Raw genomic sequence first — 19,237 nt, forward strand, 5'->3', positions numbered from 1 at the left:
TCTTCTCCGAGGAAAGCATCTCAGCCCATCCCAAAAATAACCGCGGCTGTGTGAGTCTGTTGTGGGTTGGATTAAATTGATCGGATGGTTGATCATTGTATTCTCCGCTGATTCAGATGACCGTGGCTAGGTGTAGCGTAGCCTTGTTACCATTTCTATGCGTTATCTGATTGAATGATCGAGAAAAGCACTATTTCTTATCTCGATTCGCTAGTGGTCATTGACTGGTCGATCGATAAGCAATCATGAATGAATCGCAGTTGATAACCATGGACTAGGACAAAGCGTCCACCTAAGCGGAATGATCCTTATAAAAAGGAACGGCTGGAACTCAAGCAGCACAGTTCAACTTTTCCTTTCCATTCGTCGATTACCACAGCATAGAGTCCTGCGATTCAGGGAATCATGTTAGTTAAGCTGTTGTTCCTCGCCCTGGGTAAGTTTTTTTTAAGCGATTAAAAAACAAGCAAAGTTACTCATTTTTTTCGTTTCTTCAGTGGGGATCAGTACTGCCTACCAGTACTCATACCAGTACAAGTTCCCCTACGGACGTCCGGATATCAAAAACGGATTTGAATATGGTGCTTGGGAGCCCAACCGCCAGTATGTCTACAACGTAACCTCGAAGACTATGACCGCTCTGCCGGATCTGGAAGACCAATGGACTGGCACCTACACCCGTGCCTACCTGGTATTCCGTCCGAAGAGCTCGGAGTATGTCTTTGGCTACGTCAAGCAGCCAGAATACGCCGTCTTCAACGAACACCTGCCTCAAGGCTACAACACCGATCCTCAATACCGCAACTTCAAGTGGCGTCCAATGCCAATGAGCTCGAAACCGTTTGCCATCCGTTACTTCAATGGAGTCATCAAGGGTTTCTACGTTGAAAAGTCTGTGCCCAACCACGAGGTCAACATCCTGAAGGCTTGGCTCAGTCAATTCCAGCTGGATACCCAGGGAGCTCACATGTACAAATCTAAGTACAACCAAGTCCCCGGAAACAATTCTTTCACTGGTATGTACGAAGTCATGGAACCAGTTGTAACTGGCAAGTGCAAGACCCTGTATGACGTCAGCGTTATCCCACCATACCTGGTCCAAGCCAACAAGCATTGGGTACCTCTGCCTCAGCTCCGTGAGGAAGGCCAATACTTCTTCCAGGTCGTCAAGACCCAGGACTTTGATCATTGTAAGCAACGCATGGGTTACCACTTTGGCTTCAGCGGATACAGCGACTTCCGCCCCAACACCAACAAGATGGGTAACGTTGCTTCCAAGTCTGCTGTCACCAACATGTACCTTACCGGAACATGGTACAACTATACCATTCAGTCGTCCAGCACTGTGAACAAAATCGCCGTTGCCCCATCTCTGGTTAACAAGAACAAGGCCTTCGTGTACGCTTCCGTCAACTGCACCCTGAACCGTGTTGAAGAATACAAACAGACCCCAGTGGGCCCTGCTGAAGATCAGAAGGTTTTCGTCGACTTGGTCTACAGCTACAACATGCCTAGCGACAAGAAGAACTATGTTCGCCCAGGAAACGAAACTTCCTCCTCTTCATCGTCTTCATCATCCTCGGAATCAAGCTCGTCTAGCTCATCCAGCTCATCGGAATCTTCCAGCTCCGAATCGCGGGAGAATCCTAAGGTCAGCCCAGTCTACCAGTACAAAGCTCAACTGGACGAAGTTGAAAAGCGTGGCAACCGCAACCGTCGTGACCTGAACGCCTCCAAGGAAAAGAAATATTACGAAGCCTACAAGATGGACCAGTACCGCCTGAGCCGCAAGAACGATACCTCATCTGACTCCAGCAGCTCTGATGATTCCTCTTCCAGCTCCAGCTCATCTAGTAGCCAAGAGTCCAACGAACGCAACAACTCATCCTCTTCTGACTCTTCCTCGTCATCCTCGTCCTCATCTTCGTCCTCATCCTCGTCCTCGTCTCAATCCTACAGCTCGTCTTCCTCATCTGAATCGTACTCTTTGAGCAGCGAGGAGTTCTACTACCAACCCGCCCCCGAAAGCTTCAAGGATGCTCCTCAGGCTCCCTTCCTGCCATTCTTCACCGGCTACAAGGGATACAACGTTCAATACGCTCGCAATGTTGATGGTCAGCGTTCCATCTACAAACTGGTCCAGGAAGCCGTCGATGAACTACAGAATCCATCCACTCTGCCCAAGTCCAACACTCTGAGCAAATTCAACATTGTCAGCCGCATTTTCCGTACCATGAGCTACCAGGACATCTATGATATTGCCCAGAAGTACTTCGTTTCGCTGCAAGAACGCAAGGAAGGAAATAACCACAGCGAGAAGTTTGCCAAGCGTCTTGATGCTTGGTACTTCGTTCGTGATGCATTGGCTGAAGCTGGTACTCCACCTGCCTTCAAGGTTATCAAGGAATTCATCGAAGAGAAGAAACTGCGTGGCTACGAAGCAGCTGGCGTTTTCTCTACGCTGGTTGGATCGATCCGCTACCCAACTGAATCGTTGCTGCATGAATTTTTCCTGCTGGCTACCTCCGACACTGTCCAACATCAGGAAGGTTTGAACACTACTGCTCTCTTCGCCTACAGCTACTTCGTCAACCAGGCTCACGTTAACAACCGCTCGGCTTACAACTACTACCCAGTCTACAGCTTTGGACGTTTTGCCGATGCCGACTACAAAATTGTGGCCCACAAGATCGTGCCATGGTTCTCTCACCAACTTCGTGAAGCCGTCAACAACAGAGATAGTGTCCGGGCTCAAGTCTACATCCGCTGTCTTGGAAACCTTGGACATCCGGAAATCCTGAATGTGTTCGAGCCATACCTCGAGGGCATGCACCATGTCAGTGATTATCAGCGTCTGGCTATGATTGTCGCTTTCGATAAACTGGTTGAGAACTACCCACACCTGGCCCGTTCCGTCTTGTACAAGGTCTACCAGAACATTGGAGATATTCATCAAATCCGATGCGCTGCCGTGCACTTGCTTATGCGTGCCTATCCCCCAGCTGATATGCTCCAACGCATGGCCGAGTACACCTACTACGACCCTAGCCGCTATGTGCGCGCTGCTGTCAAGTCTGCTCTGGAATCTGCTTCTGAATCCTACGATTACGATTACTACAACGGTTTTGCCGAGAACGCCAAGGCTGCCATTAAGTTCCTGAACCCAGAAGACTTCAGCTTCCAGTATTCGTCGTCTTACATCCGCGATTACGCCTTCGAGAATCTGGAACAGTCTTATCGCATGTACTACGGACAAATCGCTGCTGATGACCACTTCATGCCCAACGGTATGTTCTTCCAGCTGCGCAACAACTACGGCGGTTTCAAGAAGTACTCCTCGTTCTATTACCTCTTCTCGAGCATGGAATCGTTCTTCGATCTGATTGATAAGCAATACGATAGCAGCTACTTCAAGGATGACTACAAATCGTCTGACTATTATTACAAGTACTACAAACAGTTCCCCAACAAGAAGAGCGAATACTTCGATAAGTACTACAAGTCTCACGGTCCACAGAGCGATTACTACCAGAAGTTCGCCAAGGCCGAGTACAACGACAAAGAACCACAGAAGTACTCCACCACTCGCATCGCCAAGCTGTTGAACATTGACCCACGTGAAGCTGAGGAACTGGAGGGACAATTCATGACGAAATTATTCAACGGATACTACTTCTACGCCTTCAACAACCAGACCATAGAAAACGCCCCCCGTTACATCAAGAAATTCTTCGAGGATTTGGAGGATGGTTTGAACTTCAACTACACTAAGTTCTACCAACAAGACGAAGCTACCCTTGCCTTCCCATTGGCCACCGGTTTCCCATTCGTGTATACTCTGAAGACTCCAACTGTATTCAAGTTCGAAACTGAATCCAAGGTCAAGACCTACCCAAGCGTCCACCAGAAGCCAGCCGGACATCCAGAAAATGAGAACGACGATTTCATCTACTGGCCAAAGATGCTGAATGGATCCGTTGATGTTAATCTGCTGTACCATCGCATGCAGGATGCCAAGATTGGATTCGTTACTCCATTCGATCACCAACGCTATGTCGCAGGCTACCAGAAGAAAATCTATCTTAACCTGCCATTCTCTATTGATCTGTCGTTGAACTTTGAAACTGATGAATACGATTTTGAATTCGCACCTTTGGAACCGAAGAAGGATCAGCTGTTCTTCCACTTGAGCTCTTGGCCATACACTGGTTACAAGGACATCACTGAAATGCGTCCAATTGCTGAAAGTCCTTCCGTCAGAATTGTTCATGACGATAATCAGTCTACCAAGACCTTCGATTACACTTTCGGACAGGATATGACTGGATTCGCCCTGCGCTGTCACGCCAAGTACGATCAGGACTTCTTCAACTTTGAACAGTTCTACGAGTACTTCAAGCAGTACGACTTCTACTCTGCATTCTTCTATCCATTCGCTGCTCAGCCTTATGAATACCATCAGTTCAACATGTACTACGATGCCCAGCGTACCGATGTGGAGAAGATCAAGTTCTCGGCTCATTACAAGGAAGGAGACTTCGACCAGGACTTCCAGGATTCCGATGTCAAGCACCCGAAGGGACGTCATGGCTACTCTGGATACTACAACGAAGCCAACTACGCTCAACCCTTCGTGTTCTCTGCTGCCAGCCACCGTCGTCAGGAGCAATTCATCAAGAACGCTGCTGCTGGTATCCGCAACAGTGATGTTGGAGTGTTCGACTTTGGATTCACTTTTGAAGGAAAGAAACAGAAGGCTGAATATGTCTTCACCACTGCTTACGCTGACAGTCCAGTCGATGAGAAGTCCCGCTTCCTGTTCTTCTTCTCTGGAAGCCCATACTACCAGTCGAACTACTTCTTCGGTATGCCATACCATGGCAAACAGTTCCAGATGTGCTTCTCGGCTACCAACGAGTTCCCGAATGTACCTAAGCTCAACTTCTTGAACGCCTTGAACCAAAACGAAGATGCCGACCTCAAGTGGGAACTGTCTTATGGTGAGAAGTGCCAGGGAGGAACCCAGTTCTCCATGAAGGGTAAACTGCACCAGACGGACAAATACCGTCACTATCTGCGCACCTCGAACGTAGGCTCAGCCTGTAAGGAACAGATGGACCGTGGTTTCTACCAACTGAAGGAATGCCAGAACGCCACCCGACAGGCCAGCTATTTCGATCAATACTTCTTCAAATTCGACTTCAAGGACTTCGATTCTTACTCCAAGAACTTGACCTACAAGTTCTACAACTACTTCCAACAGTTCGCCTACCCGTACTACCAGTCTAACTACTTCTACAAGGGCAAGGACAACCAAGCTCAGTTCAACTTCGAGTTGGCCCCGTACGCTGATTACTTCAACGCTTCCTTCTACGGACCCGAGTTTGCCTTCAAGGTTGAAAACTATCCGATCTACAACTACTACTACAGATACTTTGCCACCGTGCACTCCGATCTATCGTTCTTCGATCGTTTCGCCACCTACGCCTACCGCGGACAGTACCACCGTAAGTAGTTTACCAATTTATTTAAAGAGTTCTTGTATTCGAGCTTTTCTATTCCACAGCATCCTGCTCCGTCTCCAGCAAGTATGTTGCTACTTTCGATGGAAAGACCTACGATTACAACATGGGAGATTGCTGGCACGTCCTGTTGCACACCGTGAAGCCAGACTACGAGTACTACCCTTACCAGTCGCACTTCCAGAACTCTGACTACGAGTACCGCTTCAAGAACGGATTCGATGAGGATCAGCAAATCACCGTTTTGGGACGTTCCGGATCGAACCACGAAATGTACTTCAAGGTCATCCTTGGACAGTACAAGCAAAACGACTACAACATTGACATCATTCCTAATGGTGCTGATCTGCCAAAGGTTTACATCAACGGAAAGCCGCAACAAGTTCACGACAAATACGCTGTCGAGTTGTACACCAACGACAACGGAGGCGAACAGCCACTGTTCCGTTGCTACGCTCTGCCCGGAAATGAACTGGAAATCAACATCCGTAACGATGGTCTGAAGATTGTGCACGATGGATACCGCGCTCGCTTCTTCGCTGACCAGTCGTATTACAACAACTTTGTCGGTCTGTGTGGAACCAACAACGGAGAATACTACGACGATTTCGTCACCCCTGATCAGTGCTACTTCCGTAAGCCAGAGTACTTCGCTGCTTCGTACGCTCTCACCGGACTGAACTGCACCGGACCAGCCAAGGCCTTCAACTATGCTTACCATCAGCAGGCCAAGGAAAATTGTGTCAAGCGTGAGGTCTACTACGGAAACGTGATCTACGAGCAGGACTTCTACCGCAAGCGTTACCGTTACTACAACCACAACATTGAAGAGTCGGACAGCTCTTCCTCGTCTTCGTCGTCATCCTCGTCGTCTGATTCGTCGTCTTCGTCATCTTCTTCGTCGGAATCTCGTTCTCACAGCCATTCCAGCAGCAGCTCGTCTAGCTCCGAGGAGAGCAAGGAATACCGCCCGCACCAGCAGGAGTACTCCACCAAGAAGTGCGAAGTCAAGCACCAGTACCAGTTCTTCGAGCAGGGTAGCCAAATCTGTTTCTCGATGCGTCCACTGCCGGCCTGCCCATCCCACTGCGCTGCCACCGACAAGACTCCGAAGTACTTTGACGTTCACTGCCGCACCGCCGACGACCCAGCGGCCAAGGTGTACAAGAGCCAGATCCAGAAGGGCCACGCCCCGGACATGAAGTCCCACTCGGTGTCCAAGACCGTCAAGTTCAACATCCCGAAGACTTGCGTGCACAGCCAGTAATCATGGACTACGGACCCCCTCGCTTTCAATGGAAAACTAACGCAATTATCAAGTGAATAAAGCAAATTTTCGTGCAATTAATTAAAGTCTCTCTGTTCTTTGACCCTGCTGTTGGGTTCAAAAATTTCCCTGATCGGTTACAGCGGCCACGCCGCGTTGGTTGGTAACCAATCATACCACCGCACCGCGTTGCTCATTATTTCCGATGAGTAAACAGATAAATCACTCACTCTCGCCCGTTTGTTGCGCTCTGAATGGAGAATTTATTCTAATGAGAATGTCTTAATTAGGCTCAATGCTTCCTGTGGTGAGATGGTTGCGATCGAGACACGACGACGCAACGAACGGCGCTCAGGAAAGAACGAAAGTCAGTAGTGCCGCCGCCAATACTGTGGAACAATGTTCCTAATGATGGATAGGGTCAAGCTTGTCAATTGATTTACCACCTCATCAGCTGGCAGTGGCGTGTTAGGGAGATCAGTTCCCTACTAACAAAAGTAGCTGCATAAGGGCTTATGAAGCAAACGAATTCGAAAGACAGCTTTTTTTTTTGCTCTTTTCCAGCAACAATGTTAGTTGGGTAGAATGGCAATCCGGAGTAATGGTCTACATAAGAGTAGCATGTGCGGAGTAGAACGCAGAAGATTGTGAAATAACATTAGTCAAAATTGTGGAAGTTTTTATAAGAAGTGCATTGGGTTCAATTCTTAAGAAAGTTTCCATCAATTTTTTTCTTTATTATCTTTAAATTTAACAATATGCTAGTTCTTCATTCATCACTGTCATAAAATCTACTAGTTTTGCGTGGTACTGAGGTAGGGAAAGGCAATAATTAAATGAATGTTTCTTATGCATTATTTGAATGTATAAGAAGCAGAAGCAGTCGAAGTAAAGTTTGAAACAAGAATCATTTATCAGGCCCGTACACCAAGACACTGCTTGCGTCCATACTCTCTGCACTGAAAGATGGCTTGCGGTTGAAATTACTATTCTGAGGGTCAATTTAAATACACAACGCCACTAAATTTGTGCAGACTGAGTTTCGTTTCAATTCAACAGATAAATGTTTTCAATTTTACCATGGACCCGATTAACAATTTAAAAAAGTTTCTGTTAGCAACCGGATTCGAACCAAGAACCTTGAGATCGCCAGACTCGCACGCTACCACTTGGCTATCGAACCGATTGACATGGCAGGACAAAAAACGCACACAAGAGCGTTTGTTAGTCTATGATCACGTTTTGCCATGGTAAATTTGAAAACATTTTCATGCTTGTCATTACCGCAAGCCGTCTCTCAGTATGAGGCAGTCTATACCACCTGAATTTTCTTTCAAAGTTTCTTCAGAATATGGTGTTGGGGCATTTGGGCAGGAGAGCCTATTTTGGGTGCTTGTGCTCTAACTCAATCAATTTTGCAGCGATTTATGTGATATTTTGTACATGGCTAGATACTGAACGTATCTCACTGCTTGCAAAAAAAAAACAAATCAATTGGTACAAAATTGACTTAGTTACCTATAGCGCAAAGTACCCAAAATAGGTCCCCCTGCTCAAATGGTGTCTAACTCTAGATATTCCTCTTTGAATGGTTTCAATATATTTCACAAGAAATCTAAGAAATTTTACTCAAATTGTTTCTAAAGTGTTGCAAAGAGCGTTTAATATTGGCATTTCTTCAGGAGTCCCATCGAATATATCTCTGGGATTCTTTTCAGAAATGTTCCACTAATTTTCAAAAACTAAACATACTAGATATTTCTCTCGATTTTAGTGCTATAATTCTTTAAGATTTTTTTAAATGTAATTATAAATAATGTCTCCGGTAATGGCACTTGAAATGTCTGCAAGATCTCTGCAGGGATTTTGAAATATTTTTTGTTTTTTTTTTTAGATCCTCATAGGAATTCAACGAAAAATTGCTACAGGATACCATTAACATAATGAGGACATTTTTTTTTCAATGCTTTTACACAATTCACCTGATATTCCTCGATATGCATCTAGTTTGAAACCCTTTCACCAAATTCTGACGTATTTTTCCCAGGATCTTCAATAAATTTATTCAAGATTCCATCATAAAACTTTACCAAAATTCTTCAAAGATCATGTATCAATTCGCTTTGAAATACAAACTATTCCTCAAAGATTTTATTTTTCAGGATTTTATCTCAAAAATTTTTCAACTTTTGAATGAAATGAGATATTTATATTATTTCGAAGTTTCTTCAATACATTTTAAAAATTTAATGAAACACTTCACAATTTTCTTTGTGACTTCCATTTAAAACGCAAATAGATATGCAGAAATATTATATAGAAATACTAGGCAAAAATGGGCAAAAATGTAGAAGAATGCCTTAGGACATTTCTGATTCTCTTCGTCCAACCGCGCAACTGAAAGAGCAAACCCAAAAAAAACCGTTACCAGAGGACCTTGTGGCGTCCTTGAACGATCGGAATAACAAAAAGGTTTTATTCTGCAAACGGGAACGATTTTTTTTTAAGTCACTTTTTTCAGCTAAAAAAAATAATAAAAAAAATCATAACACTAATACGAAATTTATAACGAAAAATATTGATCGCTCAAAGACACGACACATTAACAGCGAACTCCAAATTTAGTTGCTATTGGTTGAAAACTGTCTCCGCAATCGTAGTCACCGCATCGACGTTTTTGGAAAAGCATGATTCTGAGATAATCGCGTTTAAAATTTCAAATATACACTACGCGCCTATAAGGGTGCGAGGCACAACACTCTGTATTTTTGCTTCTACTGCTTGGATCTCTATGAAATATTGACACATAATTTCCTATACTTCGAGATAAAAGAATAAAAAAATCTTTTTTTCTTCTCGATCGCAACTTATATTACCTCTTAAGGGAGTTGAATCACACTAATATGATTTTCTTAAAAGTTAGGTACAAGAAAAATAAAATTTTCCAGGAAAATAAATAAAAATAAAAATATTTAACAATAACCATAAAATCTCCAATTTTTTTTTTCTTTTAAAAAATCGGTATACCAATTAAGCTTAAATTAGAAATATCAAAAACCAAAATTAAAAAAAAATAAGAATTAGAAATAATCATCTTCTGAAACATGTTTAAATTGATTGTGAACAACAAAAAATTAGATTAAGATCAAAATAAAAAATGGGTATTAGAGCGTTAGCAGTTATTTATACAACAAAAAATATCATTTTGCAATTTGTTGCAGTACATTTTAATTCTCTCGAGAATCTAAACATCTTTCTTGATGTGCTTCTAATTATTTTCTCCGAGCATTCCTTCAAAATTCTCGACCTTTTTAAGAAAATAAAATCAGGCATGCTCCCAATAAGTTCTAAAATAAAATCCTTAAAATATCCAGTAGACCTATTTCACCAGTAAGTTAGCCAAAACCTCTAAAAACTCGTACAGAGATGCGTCAAACAACTCGTTGTGAGATTTCTCTAACAATTTCTCTGAAAACCGAACATTCTTGTATTTTTTTCTAATTCATGCATGGTGACTATTACATGTTTTTTTAACATTCCTCAAGAAATCCATTCATTCATTCCTTGGGATCCGCGCATATTTCATCACGAAATTCCTCTAGAATGCTTCATGAGAAATTCTTCTTTAACCCTAGCAGAAGTTCGGGTCAATATGACGCAAACAGGCACGTTGAACGCACACTACGCCGTCTTGGTGCAAAATTGCTAACATCCTAGGAGGGTTAAGCATTTTTTTGTATTTTTCTTGCCTTAACTTTTCTTGCAGATTTCTTAATTAGCAGATATTTAAGACTATTCTCTGAACCTAAAAATGGTTTTCAAATGAGTGTAATCAGTTTTGTACCTTTTAATTCCGCCCGAATTGCTTATTCTTTGACAGATACGCGTATTTCGACTACCACTTGTAATCTTCTTCAGTGTCAGTTATCCAGAGTGGAAACTGTATTGTACGAAACTGATTACACTCATTCGAAGAGGGTATTCTGCTTAGAGGGTTTGAAAAGTCGGTACAAGCTCAAAATGGTTTTTAGTGACATTTTTATAATCAAATTTCAGATGTCATTGTTTCTTTTTGTATATAATCGCAACAATTACCAGGTTTTACATTTTTCCTCAATCATTCTATTATAGTTAGAGTTTAAAAGACTTGAATACACTCTAAAATGATTTTCTTAAAAATTACACGGAAAATAAAATTTTCCATTAAATAAATTTAGAATACATTGATGTTTAAAAATAAAAAAATAGAAAAATCAAAAACCAAAACTCACAAATTTGATCAAACGATCAACGATCAAATCTGACTATACATGTCAATGGTTGCTCCTCCGTGATTGATCTGAGCTGATACCAATTGCACTGAGATACAAATAAATGAGGGCTGGGACACTGCACTTATTCTCGAAGTGCAATTTAAGCAGCTCATACATTTTTTATCAAAAACGGCGCCGGCCACGTCCTTATAGTCAATTGGGAAGGGAAAGGAATGTTAGAGTGTACTGGTTGTTGCTACTAAAGACCGAGAGCACCTCTGCATCCCCACAACCAACACGGACTGGGGTATTTGTTAGATGGAAAGGATGGGAAATCTGGGAGTCACCGTTTTTTTAAGACACGGACACGTTTAATGCTTCCAGTGAGCTATTCGGTCTTTGTAGGAAGCACGATACTAGACAACGGACTAGCATGCAACGCCCAGTGCCACAGCCGAAAACTTTTCCTGACAGCTGCGGCGGGAATCGAACCCATGCCCCTCAGCACGATGCGTTTAAATGCTTGGTGACACTAGCCGTACGGCCATGAAGCCGACCGTTGGGTCGGTGATGCGATCCATAGATTGGGGATGTTCGTAAGATTGTGTGGTGATTACTATGAAGGATATGCGGCACAGTTCGCTTTGGTTGCATAACTTGTTGGCGATGCTGTGGAAGTTGGAAGGAAGGGAAACGAATTTTTGCAGTTCCGTCGTGCGGGGCTACTTTTGAAATGCGGGGCTACTTTGGACACTTTTGAATATGGATTTTTTGAATTCAAAATATGGTTCAAATCTGTTTGATGTCTTAGGAACTATTATAAAGCAATAGTTTTCCCTTCATTTGGTTGAAATTATTTTTCAAACAGACCGTTTATTGCTTGTCAGGACGCGAAAAAACATCGAATAAACCAATATAATATACATAACGTATCAGAACATTTGGTCTGTAGGCATTGTTTCTACAGTTCATAAATTTCAAAGGGTTGATCAATTCATTCAGAATGTATCAACGTAGCATATACAATCGAATATTTGTATCGTTATACGTTATAAATGACCGTTTCGCCCAAATAAAGGATTGATGGTCCCTTATTTCAGGCTATCTATATAGCAATATCACGCTGCTCATAATACCAAAGGTAGCACAGAACCATCTTAAAACGCATATTTTTATTGAAATTATGTATGATACAGTATACTACAGTATTGGTACAATGTAGTTTTCCAAATAACCCTGGAATTTGAAATGCAGTTTTGTTATAGATAAAAATGTCCAAAGTAGCCCCCATCCGGTTCTATATGAGATGTGTCCGATTGGTGTATGAACAACTTTTTTGTTTATTGATGGATTTAGCTCAAATTTTGCATACATCCTACATACATATTCACAATTATTGTGTATAAAAATTGCGGAAATTCATTCACTAGTCTGGGAGTTATAATGTCATAAAGTTGAAAAACCATGAAAAAGTGTATAAAGAAGCCCCGCACGACGGTTCGTTTCTGGTTTTAGCGAAGGCTATGAACATATGAATATACATGAGTTTGGAGCATAGTGTAGTGTACCAAATGAACTGTATGTTGTTAAACCGTTTTACAACTATATAGTAAAACATGTTAAAATGATTAAAAATTTAAAAAATGCAAAATTTTTCAATTTCCACGAGAGTTTATTATTGGAACTTAATGCTGTGGACAAATATTGTGAAATGAAAACTACACATAAATTTACCTAAGTCCAGATTCGAACTCGAGACCCATCGATTGCCAGCCGCATGCTTCATATCTGCACCATCCTAGAGATGATGAATTGCTGTGCTCAAATCAAAACATAAACTTCTCGTAGTTTAATAATGATCAGACTTCGACTCCTTTTCAGCAGTGGTGAATTAGCGCAACATTATGGTTAACGACTGAACAACAGATTGATTCAGCTGTTGTTCAGTAAAATCACGTGTTTTTCATCATATACTCTGAGCCGAAGTATGTTGAATCAAAAGCGCTTATTTGACTTGTGAATAACACATTATGCAGATACATGTCCTAATTTTTACGTGAACTTAACAAGAAGCAGAAAAAAAAATCTTGTTAACCTATGTTTATTTGTATTTGTTTATTAGTCCAACTGACTTTACAGTCTTATTGAATATACTTATCCTATACAATCATCAACACTAATATCACATACATTGATAGCTTTTGATTACATAACATCATCATAGACGCGTATAAACGAAAATAACATTCATCTTGAGACTCATTTTTCACATCATCATAAACTAGTAACATATCCATTAATCATTAACAGGCACAAAACACAAAAATGAAAGACAGTTACAATTATTCTGGCAACCAAGTGACATTGCGTCGTGTGATAAATTCCCTAAACTTTACATGTTTTGGCCAGCTCAATGGGTTCAAAGCCTTAGATTTCCATTTTCTATCGAGAGTAATTTTAAAAGAAATAAAATCTGGAGGTTTACGGTGATGGAAATTTGAAACGAGTTCCCAAGCAACACACTTGGACATTAATAAGTTCCTGTAATTTGTATGCAACTATATTGAAAGTTATGCCATTTGAACCAATCGTCATATTAACGACTAAATTACAACCAAAAAAGCGCAAGAGGTGGAGCCAATATAAAACATCCATTCGTGATATAAACGGTTTTAATACGCAATCGAATTATAACCAAGATATAACTTATAGTCGACTTACAAACTGTGACCGATTCGACAACTAGTCAGCTAGTCATCACATTCATCACTGCCAGTGACAACACACACAGTTTCGTTCATGTGATCAATACTTGTGTGCACAAATGTGCCGCTAATAAGGCTGACCGAGAACGTCAATTTGTATGCCGCTTCAGATTTATCGGTAAGTCATGCATTTTGGCTCCGTATTCCCAACGCGCCTCAGTCTACCTATCATTTTGCGAGTGAAAATTTAGGCATTGTTGATAAAAATTAACTCGCCATATTGATTTGACGGAGTACATTTCAGCAGCTTGTTTAATGCACCCGTAAAATGCTGAAAATCAATTCCAAAATTTAGAAAGATACTATTTGCTAAATCATGTCTATGGGAATCCGTATTGACAAAGTACAACAATGCTGCACGCGGTAAACGGAACCGCCAAACTACCCAAAATTGGATTCTTTTGACGCAATCCCATAGTTTGGCCCAATAAGTGAATCGATTAAACTCACGCTAGGTAAATTGCCTTTACCTCCAGCTTAAAATCTACTCAAGAGTAGGTAACTTCAACCCAAGGACCCCCTTCATTTAACTCAAATTTGGGTAAATTTACATTTACCTAAAATTGGCTTCAAGGACCTCCGTTGGATAGACGCATCTTTGTTTATTTACGACAACATCGGTGGGGGAGAAAGGAAAAACAACCTAATTTTGGGTAAAAAAGACACGGACACGTTGAGTACTTCCAGTGAGCTATTCGCTCTTTGAAGGAAGCACGACACTAGACAACGGACTAGCATGCAACGCCCAGTGGCACAGCCGAAAACTTTTCCTGACAGCTGCGGCGGGAATCGAACCCGCGCTCCTAGCACGATGCGACTAAATGCTTGGTGACACTAGCCGCACGACTACGAAGCCGCACGGGTAACCAATCAATTTGATATACTCATTTTAGGGTAAAATCGACCAAAAATAGGGTAGTTTGAATTTTCCATGTAGGACATAAGTAACCAGAAAAGCAGACACTTAGACGTGTACTTCTCATTTACGTTGACAAGGGGCTGTCCATTTATTACGTAAGAAAAATTTCAGGTTTTTTTTTGTAAAAAATGTAAACCCATTGTAAAATTTTTCGTTGGAAACTTCTAATATTTTTGTATGTTACGGTAGATTTCAGAAAGCCTCATATATTCCCAGTGGTAGGTACCAGTCGTTCAGTACTGCGAAAATGAGGCAGATTTTTTTTTCATTGGGCCAATATTATACTTCCAATCAGATTTTTTTTTTCTATTTTACACCTTTAATTTTATAAAATTTGAAATATGTCGATAAATTTATGAAGAAAAGGTTACATTTTATTTGTACATGATTTCATAATTTTTTAAACATTTTGTTTTTTATAGTGCATTTTATATTTTTCATGATCACAAAAACATTTTGCCGCACATTTTGGAACTTCTACCTCTCCTGTCAAAATTGTTCGTTATGTTCTAAATAAGTTCCAGGTGCAACATGTTTATAACCATCGGAATCAATGTTTTGGTTGATTTGGTTTTTAAACGGTTGTAACTAAGATTCGTTGAAACAATAAGATTATACTTCAGTTACAAATTGGTTTCGCAAGTTTCCACTAATGATGACGTTTGTTTTCATTTTGCTAGTTGTTATAAAAATGTTATACCTCAGTTTGGCATTAACAACAGGATTTTATTAGGTTTTAATTTTGTTTGTTTCATGAAAACTCAGTTGCAACATGTTTGCAACGATGATCATTTCCATTTTAGTTGCAGGTGCTACTTGGGTTTTAATACATCAATGTCTTCGGGATCAGGAATGTTCAGCGATCGTGAAACCATTGTGTAGACATCGAGCTCGGATACACTGGTATCAATATTTGAAAGGAACAATGAAAAATCGCCGCCGTCCATGTGCTGCGATTGCTGCTCATCCCCAGCGGTGTTTACGTCTATATTACTCGTGTGCATCTCTTCGAATGGCTTGTGTGAAGATACGGGTGTCGAATGTAGCGGAGCATGGTCTTTTCGGACGACAGTCGGAGCAAGTTTAGATAGCGTTTCTAATATTCCAGCGACAGAAACTTTGAGGCCTTCAACTTCGTCTTCGATGGATTTAGTTTTGACAGGATTAGTAGTCGAATCAGACCATGCACCATTCTCCGGAATTTCGTCATGCATTGGTCACACATCCAGATGAGATTCACTTTTAGAGCCATTGTGCACAAGTCATCTTCGGTTAATCCAACGCAGCTTGCATGAAAACAGCTCGCACATTGTCCTTCACAGACGCTATATGGCTCAACTTTTGCATCGATGCTCTGAGAGCACTTCTTACAAGTTCTCATATCTGCCATTGTACACTAGCCGCCGCACACGATTACTTGAAAAATTAACAGTTTTTTCAAGACAGATTTCTTAGCATTCCGCGAAGCTTCGTTCGAGATACTTAAGGAACCAGTATCAGTAGATATCACGCTTGATGTCAATCAACACAGATCACTTTTAACAATTCTGCGACGATCATAAATTCAACATAAGAACTAGAGCGACAACGAACGTGTACATAACAACAATGTTGTAAAGGAATTACTGCGAGTCGAATAAAAATCTTATTAAACGCTTGAAAAGTGTTTTAAATTATCATTGTTTATTTCAATATGAAAAGTTGTACAGTAATGTGTACAGCATAATTTTAGTTCAGCTATAATTACTACTATAAAGCAAAAATTCAGCATGCATGCTTGTTTGCGGCTGGCGATTGTTAGTTGGGTAGCCATTAGACCACCAGGCCCGTCTTAAAAAACCAAAACTCACAAATTCGAGAATTAAGAAGAAACATCTTTAAAAACATATTTAAAACGATTTTAGATGACGGAAAATGATATATAGATCAAAATAAAAAAAATAGGTAAAAGAGGGTTAATTTATCTTCGCGAATTCGATCAAGAAATTCCAGAATGCTTAAAAGGTGACTTGGTGCATCACAGAATTTTCATAGGAATCATTGAAGTTTCAATTATCAATGATTGTTTGCCTCTCGTTTTTGAAGTAACGAAATACGGGCAATTCTGCAGCCACCAGCAGAAAAAGTATCACCACACTCACCACGAGTGAGCTTTGGTGACTGAATCTTATAAAAACCCTTCCTTTGATACTTCTACAAGTGCAGGCGGCCGTTCAAATGAAATAAAACAAAATACTTCTACTAGCTTTGAAAGGATTTTTAAATAATTTAATAAATATTTATAAATCTTCTTTATTCATGATTTTCCGAAAGTTCTGCATAGATTCCGCCATTCTCGATGGAATTTTTTCGAAAATTGCATACAAATTCCTCAAAAAGTTCCCCTAAAACAAGGGTTTTCGTTGCGTGCACCACGATGCCCTCGGACTTCTGGAATCCCACCTCTTTCTTATAACTCATTCCTTCATTATGAATTGAATTACACCGTGAATGATCGATTATAATCAATATTCATGTAGACTTAAGTCAGATGAATTAAATAAATAAATAAATAAATAAATAAATAAATAAATAACAAGTACAAAACATCGTATCTATATTAACCTGTCGAAAAAATCTTCAAGAAAATAACAAGGCGAGTCCACGGGAAAGTCAACAAATGGTTCGTAAGAAATAATTGTAACCTTGATTGTAACGACAACCTCATCTAGAAGTGATTGTAACGGCTTCTTTGGCTTAACCCGAAGAAAGTGTGATCAATTGTTTGAAAATTGTTGAAATCTGGGATTCGTATGCTCTTCTGATTTCAAATAGTATAAAAATAGAAGCCTTCGAGCTTGAGTCAAAAATAATAAGATGAAGTGTTGACGCAAACGCCTCAAAAATAAATTTTCCGTAATAAAAGGATGCTTCCACTTAAGGCGAAACTGGAAGCATTTCCTCTTTTTTTGGTTTTTTTATTAAATAACGAAGCAATATTTTCAAAATTGGTTTTCGTGCACATGTAGATTATGGATTAGGGTATCTTCTGATTTTTTTTACGCGGTAGAAAATGTTTTTCGTTTTTGCAGAAACCATTTTTGAACAAAATTTCACGAAATTTCGCCTTAAATTGCCATGACTTTCTCAGTTTTCAACCTATTTTCAATCTCCTTGCATGAATTTCTTTAAAGTAATTGAGCTTGATTGACCGCCCGTGGTTGCTACTCCAGTATCGCCAGACCAGCTACACTCACACAAGGAACCAATGAGATATCTGCCGGGGACTAAGCAGGCATCTTCAGTGTATAAGTGTTGGTGATCTTCTATTTTAGGCGACAATGACGCCTGCTACGTCAGGTTGCAGGTCAATGTGGGGAAGGGAAAGGAAGTGATGATTGCAATCATTTGTATCCTCATTTGTATCCACATCAGTCCGAATATACCTCTGCATCTGCACAAATTGATGCGGATGTCGGAGTGTTGGTAAGGTATGGTTGGCAATGGGTTCACACATTTGTGCGTGGATGCCAGGCGTAAGGTGATAGATTAGTCTATTTCTTACTCTGAAGATATTGCAGCACAAATCGCTTGATGGCATAACTCGTAGGCGTTATATGGTAGATTGACACTGTGCTAGCAAAGTTGGAAAGAAGGGAAACGGCTTTTTCAACCCGTCCTTGTTCTAGCGATGGCTATGAACTTACGAATATACATGCATTGTATATGTAGAGAAGAGAAAGAGATAAAAAGATAAAAAGATACAAAGTAGGGTCCAAGGGGCGGGTCAGGGATTGAATCCAGGAACTTCTTTATATGAATCAGAAGCGGTAGCCACTAGACCACCAAGCCCACAAGAGCTATCTACTCTTCAAGAGTTATTTCTGCCTGTTTTCTAAGAATCTCGCTGCAAGTTTTTCAAGGAAAATCTGGTCAAATTTATCTAAATTTTCCTGGTATTTCTTCATGGATTCATATATTATATTCTACATTAACTTTTTCTAGTTTGATCGTAAAACCCTCGCTACACCTCTGAATCTCCACTTTCCCATGGTAGCCGATAGACTTCTACTACAGCGGGTCCTCACAACCACCAGGTACCGCTTCAACCTGTATGCAAATCAAGCGTAGACCGCATTAAATCGCACCCATTACTGTTTGAAGATACCAAAAGCGGAGACCTGAAACCCATGTCAGAATATTTACGTATCTTTGATCTTGCCTCGACAATGTCGGGATCGGGAGTGGCGATGGTGAGAGGGCAATGACAACGCCACTCTTGGTGATGTATGATGAACAGCCTTAATAAATTACAACCGCTTCAGATCTCCAGCGACTTCCATTCGTATAAGGAAACTACCCTTCTCTCGTGGTGGGTAATAACTTTATTAATTTAACTATTTTAATGAGACCAAAACCGTCAACCGCAGCACATTTCGGTCGTAAACCACTGAAGTTATTCTAATCGGAAAGCGCCGTTGTCGTGGACGTGGTTCAGCTGCCTGTCCATCAGTGTGAGCCAGTGTACAAAT

General features: G+C 40.8%; 2 protein-coding genes across 7 annotated transcripts in view; both read left to right on the forward strand.

The window, feature by feature from the left end:
- Window positions 1-19,237, forward strand: part of LOC109622416 (A disintegrin and metalloproteinase with thrombospondin motifs 9) — a 692,060-nt gene that overhangs the window by 335,719 nt on the left and 337,104 nt on the right. The window lies entirely within an intron of this gene.
- LOC109413685 (vitellogenin-A1) lies at window positions 20-6,856 on the forward strand. The gene is made up of 3 exons (XM_019687400.3): window positions 20-436; window positions 498-5,507; window positions 5,567-6,856. Exons 1-3 carry the CDS (start codon window positions 406-408, stop codon window positions 6,787-6,789), a joined length of 6,264 nt encoding a protein of 2,087 aa, XP_019542945.3. The 5' UTR covers window positions 20-405; the 3' UTR covers window positions 6,790-6,856.

This window comes from Aedes albopictus, chromosome 3 (assembly GCF_035046485.1).
Source record: "Aedes albopictus strain Foshan chromosome 3, AalbF5, whole genome shotgun sequence".
NCBI classification, from domain to species: domain Eukaryota; kingdom Metazoa; phylum Arthropoda; class Insecta; order Diptera; family Culicidae; genus Aedes; species Aedes albopictus.

What these genes read in the sequence shown, in the direction of transcription:
- LOC109413685 (XM_019687400.3), top strand. Translation starts at nt 406, where the DNA reads ATGTTAGTTAAGCTGTTGTTCCTCGCCCTGG. An exon ending in GCTGTTGTTCCTCGCCCTGG is followed by an intron (nt 437 to 497) that starts GTAAGTTTTTTT and finishes TCGTTTCTTCAG; the next exon opens with TGGGGATCAGTACTGCCTAC. An exon ending in CTACCGCGGACAGTACCACC is followed by an intron (nt 5,508 to 5,566) that starts GTAAGTAGTTTA and finishes TCTATTCCACAG; the next exon opens with CATCCTGCTCCGTCTCCAGC.